Raw genomic sequence first — 12,500 nt, 5'->3', positions numbered from 1 at the left:
TACTCCGATGCCTTTTTTGTGGGTTGCACCGCCACCGTAAGCCTGGCTGTGACGATTGGCCCGATGGCAGTTTGTGTTCGCAGCGGGACGTGAACCACGGGACCACTTAGTGAGTGAGTGAATGGATAAGATGTAGCGTGTTATCGCTGGGAATTTATGCTTTCGCTGTGGCGGACTGCTGAATGCGTGATTGCATTGGCACTCCGTCTTTACCGCGCAGAATTCGCTGGTAGGGAGTGTTTTCCCAGGGAAGAAATAGAATTCATCCATGCGAAATCAATTCACGTCGTGCATACTAATGTGCAGGAGGTGGGTGTATTTTGATTATAGAAAAATAATACAAAGCACTTGTTTGAGGACAAGCGTTAGCTAATGGGACTTATATGATTGTTACGACACGAAATTGAACACAAAATGTATGTTACTTCTTTTTCTATTCATCGGATCTTTAATTGTTGTAACTATAGATAATGGGTGTTATTAAGAAAGATGAGAGAAAGAGGTTTTTCAAAGAAAACAAACATACCAGACATTCTAGTAGACATTGTATCTCAAAAAAAATTTAATACTTTCATCGACTTTATCTACAAAAAAGAACTGGAATACATCCGGACCTTATTACGGATTTTAGGAAAATTAAGCAGTTTTGTTACTTTTCCAACTGGACAATACATAATGAAAATCCCAACAACGCGCTATCTGGTAAAATTAAAAGGTTACAAAACCAACAATTGGAAGCGCTGTGCACGTGAAATTAAAGTCCATTTCCGAATGATCTGTGCTTTTGAACAGAGCGCTAACAGGAATATTGCTTTACAATACAACTAAACATGCTTGCTACGGATCAAAAATTTCGGATTAATTTTTGTCAAATCAAAATCCACCCAAAACTGACTGACAGCCCTGCACCGAGACCGAGTGCGGAAAGCCGCTGGGAAATCACAACATTAATTTGCGCTCATCAATTCAATCGCATTCACCCGTCACCGATAATTGACGCTAAATTTGTGCCACAGAGAAGGAAGAAAGAGACAAAACACACGCGCTAGAGCCCGAGACGAAAGGGGTACGGCCATCCTCCCGGTGCCGAGTGTCATCTCATTTGTTGCAATTCATCGTTCGCCATCACGCACTGCGACCTTGCGCACCACCATCGGCAAACTTCGGAATGGAACATATTGGATACCGATCATTCCGATGCCGATGGCAAAAGTCCTTTTGCGAAGGGAGGGCGTGCCATGAAACATAATCACGTTTGCTCCGAGCCGGCACAACCCAAAAATACAACTTTACGGCCGAGACGCATCAAAGCGAAACCCGTGATCAGTGAATTCTGTTGCTTAATTCTCCATTAAATCCTACTAACAAGCCCCTGATTGGGGTGTCCCGATGGCAGGGTTGGTGTGTGTCCGAACGAGAAAGGAAAATCGAAAATCGGAAAAACCATCGCATTCATCCGCCCTTTACGATGCTGATCCTGCGGGGTGGGAGGTGACGGAGTAGAAAGTCACTTCAAATCTTGTACCCAACCACGGCTCGGCGCTCCATTCGATGAGTTCAAGAGCTGTCGTCCTTGCAGGAGCCGGTGTGGAAGGACGAACTTATGCTTTCACCGTTTGTCGCTTCTGCTTTATTTTCAATTTTTCCTCCTTGACTCAAGTGACATCCGCTGGAAAGAGCATCCATGGCGTCGGAGTTGAGCTGAGGGCCGGAAAGGAATCTTAGCTACCGGCGTGCTTTGCGCCATGGAAGTGCCGCGTTGTTATGGTGGTGGAGTGTCTTTTCATGTTTGTCGAATGGCGATATCCTGTGGCGAGAACTAGAAGATGGCCGGGGCTGAGATTATTAGCAATTCGCTGTGGCCTGCTGGACTCTTTATTAAATTTTGAAAGCCCTCTGTGAGCCGCCATCGTTGGCAGTGATCTACAGCGTTAAGCAACGTTCTTTTGGCGCTACCATCTGCTATTGTTCTTTATCCAGGAACAGGTGAGAGAAATACTGCAAATTTATATCGGATAAACCTTTTCAAACCAAGGGAGAGAACGCAAATCGCAAAATTGATTCCATTTCCCAGTCACCTATTAACGTTTACATCAACGTGTAGTGACATATGTTATCGTATTCATCAGACAAACTTTATCACTCAACCAACCACCCCCGGCATGATGGTAAAACAAGGATAATTAAGAAAGCAGAGCAGATACAATCACATCGACACACCGACCCCTTTGCCTTTGATCTGTTCACCATGATATCGGCCGAGGTGGCGATACGGAAGGCAATTGAATTCAATGTACGGAGCGTACCTCTCGGAAGAACATTTTGCACTATCTACCATCGGTAGCGCAACGGGGAAGAGGGCCCCGGGTACGTAATAACCGGACAAAAGGTGACGAAAAGCCGGCAGCAGGAGGGCGCCGCCTATGCCAGCGTGACATTACTCGACACGACGGGAAGTCGGGAAAGCCAATCAAAATGGATAATGCCTGCACCTGAATTATATTCCTGGAAAGGGGTTCTCTGTCTTATAACACCCGATGCAAACAAGCATCTTCAAGCGTGGTGCCGTTGCGCTCAGGATGTTAAACGTTCTTTGATGGAAAGGGTCATGGGGTGCGTTACCATGGCATATTGTCATATTGGCTTCGGTTGGTAGCGCAGCGCACTAAACATGTGAATCATCACTTCATTATCGATATGATAGCTTAATTGATTATTGATTGAATTGAATACTCATTCACCAGATAATGAGATTCTGCAGCTTACTTTATAATACGCACGCCCCCAGTTCTCCCTTTACGAAAACTCACTTTTTAGCATAAACTATTCGAATAGATAAACATGATTTATTATATTTAACATCATTTCATATTTATGTAAATAATTATAGCTCAATGAATTGAACGCAAAATATTGTATTGAAAATTCTTCACAAACAATCACCGCTGCTGAATAGTAATTAAATTTATTTCCCAAACTTGTCTACAGATTGATCGACATTTTCGTTGCCTCCATAATGCGTTGGATGCCCTTTTCCTATATTGAAATGATCCAGAACAGATGAAAATGATGCGTCTCGCTTGTTCACTCTTGGAACACGCACCCTTCGGGCCCTCGCTGCTCCCGGATCTTATCGTTCCGCTATCTTTCGCATTAACCCAACGTCTCCGTCCACGACCCACGACCTATTTGGCATTCTAAGCGGCTGCGAAACGCTTAATTACGCCTTTATTGATGGTATCTTGATTTAATAACAATATTTACATGCTCGCCACCCTACTTCCGGCCACTTCATTCGGTTTCCGCCACTCATCCGAACTAAAAGGGAACGTGGGCGCACCGCGATTTCCCAACCGGACCGGGCGCTCACACCAACCGACCGGCGTTCGATACAGCGTTTCCCTTTGACTTTTTTGGTCCCGGCCCTATCCAAATAACCACTTTCGCGATGTGTCGTCCCGTGCCATCCCACCACCGAACGATAAGAATAAAAAATAAAAAAACACGGGAAAAGCCTCCGCCTAAGCGCGTTTGTTCGCTAACTCGCTGCCTGCAATCAATTCGATCAATTTTCCATTCGTCCTGTGTCGCGTGTCGCCACGTACACAGGCCGTGTTCCGTTCACGCTGGAAAAAAGATCCCCTGAACATCGCACCGTGGATGCTGGGATCCGTTGTGCTCCGGTCAATCAAAGCGAACAACTGCAGCTCTCAACTCGATTTCCATTTTTTGTTGCTGGTCCGGAGCATCGAACCCCTTTTTTCGGTACGCCAAAAAGGTCCATTGGGTAAGTGGTGCGGTAAATGTTTTACTCTGAACGCTTCGGTAGTGTCTGGCAGCGCACTTACGCGCCACTCACTGTGGGGACTGATTGGGAGAGGAAAAAAACTGGAAAAACGCTTTCAAAGGCGCTGTTGACTTTTGAATATTGGGAATTAGGATGGATGATGGCGATGAAGGTGTTAGAAAGTGCTCACACTGCTGGAGTTTAAAGGGCATCCTCTTGCTGTGCTTTAGTCCAAAGAGCAACCACAATAACTGTTTTAAGACCGCAATAAGCTTTTAAAGACTATTTTGTATTGCCATTGTATAGGATATACGCTTGAATATTAGTTCAGCATGAGCGTAGTAAACTTTTGAGCTTGATCTTCGGGAGTTTAACAGTCAATATCGCTGGAAGTGACCTCTCATGACTGTTATCTTATATCCTTTTTTTAATTTGATTTCCCAACACACCGTCTTCTTAATCATTAGATCGCGCTAATTGTTAATTGCTCTGGTGAAGAATCCTTGCAGTTTGTATGCTTTTCGTGCTATCAAACCATCAGTGACAGATCAAGCCATAATCCTAGTTCCTTTAAACACCCTGCTATCAGCAGAAACGAATCCTATGAAGAACCCATTCAACATACAATGATAGAAAAGACTTCCGCACTGGGACACTCCATCATTTGATAAAATCTAATCTCCAACAGCCCTTAGTTCATTCAACCATAACCATATCTGTCCATCTAAACAGCCAACATCTTGGCTGTGTATCGAGCAAACACTTGAGCACCACCGTTGAAACCGGCACCGTGCACCGTTTCTTACATTGTATCACACAAAAGCTTTCATAAACATTTCGACCTAATGATGCCATCGACCCCTCCGGAGAGGGGAGTTGTCATGATGCTGCTAAATATCACAATAACATGTCCTCTTCCCTTCACCGTAAACGATCTCCAAACCAGGAACCCCTTTCCTGGGCAACACATACTTTGGTGAGAGACTTCTTCTCCCTTCTTCCTGCCACTGCGGTGAATGGCCACCAGAAGGAGGATGTGTTTTATCCTTTACGGGGAATCCCTGCTGGCACCCCCCGATGCAAAATTCCCTTCGTGCAAAAATGCATATTGCCCTTAATTGCAGTGCATCATCTTTTGCTGGCCCGGCATATGAGTGAGTTAGATTTGCTTCACTCTTCACTCTCTCGCGCGCGCGCGCCGGCTACTTTGGAGTTTGTCACTGTCCTGGCTGTCAGGTTCCTGGGACCGGAAGTGAAACAAAGCAATCCCGGGGTCGCAGCGTTGACAGTTTGACAGGTTCCAAGGTGTGGGTCCCGGAAGAGTGGTTAAGTGGGTTTCGTGTAACACGGTCCGATTCTCACCATTCGCTAATGTTGTGATGATACGGTGATACGGCTTTTTTTTTGGGGGGGGGGGGGGGGGGATGGGCAGGATGCAAATGCAAACCGATAATGCACCGATCGTGCGACATGCACCAGGCGCGCCCTGCTCGATGGCCCCAAACAGTGTGTCCTCTCTGATCTGTCTGTTCCTCAAACTCTCCCCTGGCCCTTGGCCGGCAGCGATTTCAGCTAACGTTTCCACCGGAAAACGGATCCACACATTACCGATCGATCAACGCCGGCGTATGCCTCGGGCATGAGGGCTTCACTTTTGACGCGCTTTGTGGTGTCAGAATTTGCCGGAAATGGCAAGTGTTCCCGGGTTCGAACAAACTACTTCACCATGTATCACTTACCTGCCTTTGGTCGCTGGGAACAAGCCAACCTTCGATCGCAACCACACAAACCACCATGGGAATCCCGTCCATGAGGAACAAGGTGCGAAACATGTCAGGAAATCGTTGGCGCCACTGCGAAACGTGACTTCAACCGATCAACCGGCAGCGGCACCATTTCGCTAATTAGCCTGTGTTAAAGACTTTGTGACACGGTACGGATCCCCACTAACCGGTTTCTGGTGTTGGTGACAGGAGCAGAATTCGTGGAATCGTCTCTGTGTCACGTACGTAGCGCGAATCCGTTGTTCTCACAGCTATTCTGTTACAAAGTGTTGCCGGGTTTGGGAGACACACAGAGAGAACGATCGCTCTCGTGCTAATGTGTTGTTATCGATTATAGGAACAACCTTTTTTCCCGGTGCCGGGAATATCAAACAAAATTGTGTGTTAAACAACTGTCTACCGACAAATTTTGAGCAGATGGTTTTATGCCATACTTTCTGATTGTTTTTGCAATATTTCCTATCAGTTGCACGATTTTTTCTTCTAAGTGAACAGTTAATTCAACTCCAATCCATCAATTTCATCACAAGAACGCTCTTGAGAAATTTGCATCTTGCAGTTTGATATTAATACACTTCCTTTTCGTAAAAAGACTCTTTTAGAATATTCCGACATCTACTTCCATCTTCAACTGGTCAATTAATAGTAGGAAAATGGAAAACTCTGTTTCCTTTCCTATCGCCATCCTTTTGTATCACGATGCTCACGGAAGCAAACGAATCAGGACCCGAGGCACGGCGAGGCACAGCGGTCGAGACGTTTCCTTTTCCGTTTTGCTCAACGCGGTCATAAAGTTTAATAATGCGCTCAATCAGAAGATGATTTGTGGTAGAAGGTCCTAAACGAATTAGCCAACCCAACTCAACCCATCTTCCCCCCCCCCCCCCCCCCCGGGTGATGCGATGACTAACTTCCGACTACCCTGAACGATGCTCCAGCGACGTATCAGCTCCGCCAGCAACTTGATTGGCGAAGCACACGTACATGTTTGTGTCGGCGCACATCAACCAACACACTTCATCCCTCCTGCTTCCATCCCGCCACTGGCCGCTCCAACGGCTGCTCCAACACGCGAACACGGACTCCGCAAACGAGAAAAATGCCAAACGAGCGAAGCGTCCCGAGCGAACACCGCGTGTCCCGGGTCTGCCATATCTTCATCAAATATAATTGGAACTAATGAGCGTCAGAATGTTTTGTGTCCCCGCTTTTCCCGCTCCCTTTTCCCCTTTTTTGTGCCAGAAGGATGGTAGCAGCGATTTTCCTCGCTCCCTGGCCTGCAGATCCTCCGTCAAGGAGCTTCTGTCCGTAGCAAGCAAAGAGAGGGGAACTGTCCATATGTACATATGCGCCAGCGCGCCTCCGTGTGTGCGTGTGTTGGGTGTTTTTTTTTTGCGCTGACAAGGATAACGATGCGCACGCCCGCTGACCCCCCATCAGACGTGAACGAGAAGCCATTCATTCCAAGAGTGACACAGGATAATCTTTGCTCGTTCCTTCTTCCAGTCTTTTGCAGGAGTTTGAGACGTGTCCTTTATATACCAACTCCGCCATGTGCAGACACGTGCGCGCGCGCGCCTCTTTCGTGGCCCATGGCTCCGCCCAATGAAAACTGTGGCCGGAAAATTGGTCAATTTTCGATCCTTATTCGAGCTGCAACAGCGCTTGACCTCGTTATGGCGGTGGCGCACCGGACAAGATATTAAAATGGGTCTTTCACGGATAATTCAAAGTAGAAAGTGAAGTTAAAACAAGATGAAAAGAGTCTTTCGGATGCTGTGAAGTAAACACGCAGTTCAAAAGTCGCTTTACATGGTACATTCGATTTACAGGCATTGGGTTTTCTTTATTACTCTCTGATTATGATGAATTGTTGACCTTACTCTCTATGACTAGCAGCGATTGTTCTGTTTCTGACTCATTCTCTAGCTCATTATGCTGTCCTCAACCACCCGGGAACCTACGTCATGTACCCCTGATCGTCACCAACGATATCGACGTCACTACAGTCCGACTCACTATCGTTCAGCAGATCATCCTCTTCCTCATCATCCGGATCGGGACTCAGCGAGCCTCGTTCACCGGTCCGATGTGCTGCGACTAGCGGATGTCCCAGCGGATGGTGCTGATGATGCTGCTGCTGATGGTGAGCCATCGATTGGTACGGATGGGAGTGCAGCAGCCCATGACCATGCGGATGGGACGGATGACCATGCGACGGGAAGGGATGGTGTGCACTGCCACCACCACCACCACCACCGGGAACAGGAGGAAGAGGTCCTTGCCCACCGCTACCATGTACCGACACCGGCGGTGGTAGATGATTGATTGGTGGAGCATGGCCGTTACTCATGGCCGCCACAGCCGCAACGGCCGCCGCACGCTTCACCAGACTGAACGACGATGACGATGAGTGCAGCGGTCTACCATCGTTGCCCGTTGGTGGAACGGTGGTTAAGGTTTTCAACGATACCGCTCCACTTCCGGTGGACGATGGATGGGATTTCGACCCGAAAGCTCCCGTTCCCGTTCCAGACTTGCCACCGTAGGCCGTGAATCCGTTCTTCTCCACCATCATCGTCGCTCCACCGGTTGAGCTGATGAGTGAAGAGGTTGCAGAAGCAGATGAGGAAGAAGAAGTGGATGCCGAGGGTCCATGAAGGCGGCCTGATCCATTGGAACCACTAGAACTGGTGCTGGTGGAGATGGTATTTGCGTTGCTAGTGGTGCTACTGCCGCTGTTGCTACTCGCAGAGTTACCGCCAGATGCTCCTGTTCCACTCGACGTGCCGTTCGTATCTGTGCGAGAGAAATCGATCGGTTCTGAGAGGAATTAGTTGTCAATCCTTTTGCGAACGATCCAAGGAATTCCACAGCTCTTAGGTTCATCTCGAACATAGACTACTAACGGAGAACACACAAGGAACTTTTTCCCATGAACCCAATACATCCGGGTGCACAGTAATGCCACAAAGGACGACTCCAATATAAGGTGCCACGTTCTAGAATCTCCCACCAAGTCATTGAAGCCGGTGCTGCTCGATTGCTAACGTTCCTGCTAGCGAGCGTTAGTATCCTGGTCTCCCCTTGGTTAAGAGTGATGCCTTCCTGGTCTACGGTCGGTATTCGAGCCGGAAAATCTTTTGTCTACGTCTACGGTCCTCAATATTCCACTCGTTTCCATAAGCAGCGGTCGTCGAGCGAAGAATTGTACGGCACAAAAAGCACAATAGACGAAACCACTGGTGCCCCCGGCAACCGACGCTAGTGTCAGGTCCTTGAATCTCTTTGTCAAGTGGAATGTTCGGTGCACTTTACCACTCACCGTGTCCCCGAGGTTACCCGGGGCAACGTTTGCGTTTCCCGGTGCAGTGCGGTGGTGCTCTGGTGCGGATGTTGGGGCCGTGGACTTCTTAAAAGCAATCCCTCCCATGGTGTGCCCAAAGTGGGCGCAAAAGTCTTCCAAGAAAGTGCCCATTCCCGTCCCTAAACCATTCTCCATTTTAAAAAGTGAACCCAAAATGGAAGAAGATGGCCGCCTGGTCTAGCGCTGGCGTCTTTGGATCGGTAATTCGATTTGTGCCTGGACCTGGACCTCAACTGCCCCTCCCAAGGAAAGGGTTCTCTAGGCGTTCTTTTGCATTAAATGGCGAACCACTTTGTCATAGAAGTTGCTAAGAAACTTTGGAACAACATGGAGACCTTCTTGAGAGAAACTTTCGGTCACCATTTGCATTGGATAAAAGGATTCGTCTCAAAGTTGGTAGTAGAAGGTTCAATTGAATTTGAGTTTGGGGCGCTGTCCAGTTCAGCGGACACTTACCAGCAGTGGCATTGACCTCCCGGCGCCGTAGCTGCTTCTTGTGCTTCATCCGTCGGTTCTGGAACCACGTTTTGACCTGCGTCTCGCTGAGTCCGAGTGCCGTCGCCAGCTCGACACGTTCCGGTGTCGATAAGTAGCTGTCAAAAGGGAAAAGGTTTTCTATCATTATCGAAGACAAAGTTTTGGTTCCCGTTAAAAAAAAACAACACATTCCAACATGTGGTACACTGGGTGCGGAGTTTCCTTTCTCTTCCGAACAACTTTTTCACTTACAACACCCCTGGACCCTGGCAATCGATCGACGGATGCTTACCGTTGTGCTTCGAAGCGCTTCTCCAAACCGGTCAGCTGCGGATCGCTAAAAACGGTGCGAGCTTTGCGGCGTCGGCAGTGACGCAGAGCGCTCATGCCCATGCCAAGGCCGAGCGCTATGTCCGGACAGCCGGCTCCGGGAAACAGCGATGAGCTGGCAAAGATGCCTATGGATGGAGTGAAATCATGGAAAAAAATTAAAACAAAATACAATTAAACTTGTCCCCATCCCCCTTTGAACCCGAGGACGAACTCCTTTGGTCCTTCGAAAACTCAATTACACTTTGGCAAACAAATGGGGTCCATGGGCGGGCGTGCTACGTACCTTGCGATAGGAAGTACGGATCGACGGTCTTGTAACCGGTGGAGGAGGGCGCTAGATAGGCACCGAGGGCCATCTGTAGGTAGGCAGGATCGTTGTACGGATTGGTGGCGTACAGGACACCTGCCGACGGGCCGCTGGTAAACTGAACCGGACCACCGGAAGGACTGCCAGTACCAGCCGGTCCACCACTCGCCATCGATGGAGGTGGTCCCGGTTGTGCCGAAGAAGGTGGTGGTGCAGGATGCGAACCGATCGAGACGGCATGCGGAACGGGTGGTGTGGCACCGAGCTTACCGTATCTAGGGATGGGTGGAGGTCAATGGAAAGGTCGATGGTATAAAATGTTTTGTAAACTCAATTGATGGCTTCAAATGGCAAAGAGCATGACTTGAGAACTGGATGGATAAAACTGTTACCAGGCTGGATAGCCTTTCATCCGTATTACATTGAAAGTTTTAAAATCAATTTTCATCCATACTCGCTTTTAGTTATTCGAACCTTTTTTCAAATACTCATCAAATCATTATATGCCATTTCACTTGCATTTTAATGCTTTCCATGTGATTTCTATAGTTTTATACCTTATTTATCATCTGATCTGAATCTTTAATGAATTTGAAGTTATTTTTTTATTTTATTTTCTTGTTTCTAAGCTCTTTTCCAATAATCCCGAGTCAATAACTTAGACTATCTATCTTTTGCTTTTGGCGATTTAGAACATGATACTCTAACATCATATACATTCTCGTTTGAGAAACAGTATTGTACACATAAATAAGATATCTAAAGAACTAATTGATGTTCCTATTCTTTTAAAAACAGCTATCAGTATACGTCCGTTTAAAGAGAAATTTCTATTTCAATTGCAAATCACCGAAGATAAATCAAATATCAAAACAGTTAGCAAAAGAAAGTAACGCCAATCGAACAACGAACAACTTGCAATTCGCCTTGCAGCTAGAAATGGCAATTCACTGATCTAGTGCAATGTCCTTTTTGGCCAAAAGATTCTCAACGTCACACCAAACGCTTCTCACCTTTCCGATTGCAACACTTTCCGGTAGTCCTCGTCGGCACGACTTAATCCCGCACCAGTCGTCTGATTCTGGTGACACTGTTGTTTACTGTTGCCCCCTGTGTGGCGGTTGTCACTTCGATTGTTCACACTACTAGCACCAACGATTGATTTACCACGATTGTTACCACCACTCGGCACCTTCTCACTGACACCATCCCTGCCTCCCGAGGCCGTAGACGACGCCGGAGACGACGATGGCGGCGACGATGACGACGTGGAGGAGGAAGAGCTGGAACCGTTTGGTGAATGTTTGCCAGGCCGTGCAGCGCGTGGCACAGGAGTGCTGTTATCCGATGGTGGTGCTTGTGGTGGTGGTTCACCGTCGGACAACGGAGAACCTTCCCTGGCCACCGTACCGACCGCCGCCCGAGGGCTTTGACCACCGGCCGAAGCGGCCCCGTTCTGGAACAGAATATCCTCGATCGAGAACGGCGTTTTGACGGAGATGGCCGTCGCCATCGAGGGGGATTTGCACATGCCGTTGGCCACTAGAAGGGGTCCGGAAACGGGATGCAACTGTTGTGTCATCCGCTGGTCGGTGGTGCACATGATCACAAGTCACACAAGCAGACGCACGCGCGCACCAAGCACACCAAGAAACTGTTCACTTTTCGCTCGAGATCGTGGTGGTGGTTGCTGGACAGTTCGTTCTACACTTGGTGCTGCCGGATATCCGTATCCTCATGGCACACTAGGTCTCATGGCTTCACCAAAGGAACCTATTTGCATCCGTGGCGTGCTGCTGCTGCTGCTGCTGCTGCTGGAGAGATCCTTTCACCACCGTGCCAGGCGGACGACTGTTGACGACTGTGGTGATGGGCCGTCCTATCGTCAGCCGTAGAGACGACCAAAGGGATGGGCAACACCGTTTCATGGTGGTTGTATGTAGCTCAAAGTGCCTCCGAACACACGGCCGCGCCATGGCATGGCTATGTACAGCAACACGGTCCTGGAGGGAGGGGATCCTGCTCGAAGGGTGCAGCGGAACAGCGAGTCCTTCCTTCCAACTTCCTGAGAGGGGTGCCTGTTCCGTTGGCACCAACACTGGTTGACTAGTAAATAACCATTTGTCGATGGTACCGTCCTCCTCATGCTCCTTTTACGTTCCAGAGCGACGATTGAGGCGCACAAATTGTCTGCTAAATTGTGGCAAAATTATGTTTTATCAACTCGTCCTACGTCCTTCGTCACTGGCAACGACAGCAGCAGCAGCAGCAGCAGCAGCAGGTCGAGCACCGTCCCGTGTATCCCGCGCGCACGGATCACAGATTGTCAGAGTTTTGCGATGGCGCTTTATTGCCAATTAGTGAGTCAACTCCGCTAAAAGCGGGCGGCCATGTGCTGTCCGCGGGGGAGACTCGGTGATATGAAATTCATTCAGGAGCTGCTCC

The 12,500-nt window shown here is 48.4% G+C and overlaps 1 protein-coding gene across 1 annotated transcript; it reads right to left on the bottom strand.

Moving 5' to 3' along the window:
• Positions 1-7,531: 7,531 nt before the first annotated feature.
• LOC126576519 (homeobox protein Hox-A3) lies at positions 7,532-11,658 on the bottom strand. The gene is made up of 5 exons (XM_050237831.1): positions 11,069-11,658; positions 10,032-10,330; positions 9,708-9,873; positions 9,395-9,531; positions 7,532-8,370 (listed from the first exon to the last, which is right to left on the bottom strand). Exons 1-5 carry the CDS (start codon positions 11,656-11,658, stop codon positions 7,532-7,534), a joined length of 2,031 nt encoding a protein of 676 aa, XP_050093788.1.
• Positions 11,659-12,500: the final 842 nt, after the last annotated feature.

This window comes from Anopheles aquasalis, chromosome 2 (genome assembly GCF_943734665.1).
Source record: "Anopheles aquasalis chromosome 2, idAnoAquaMG_Q_19, whole genome shotgun sequence".
NCBI lineage: Eukaryota > Metazoa > Arthropoda > Insecta > Diptera > Culicidae > Anopheles > Anopheles aquasalis.
The sequence above is the reverse complement of the archived record's forward strand: the minus strand, read 5'-3'. Positions and strand labels throughout refer to the sequence as shown.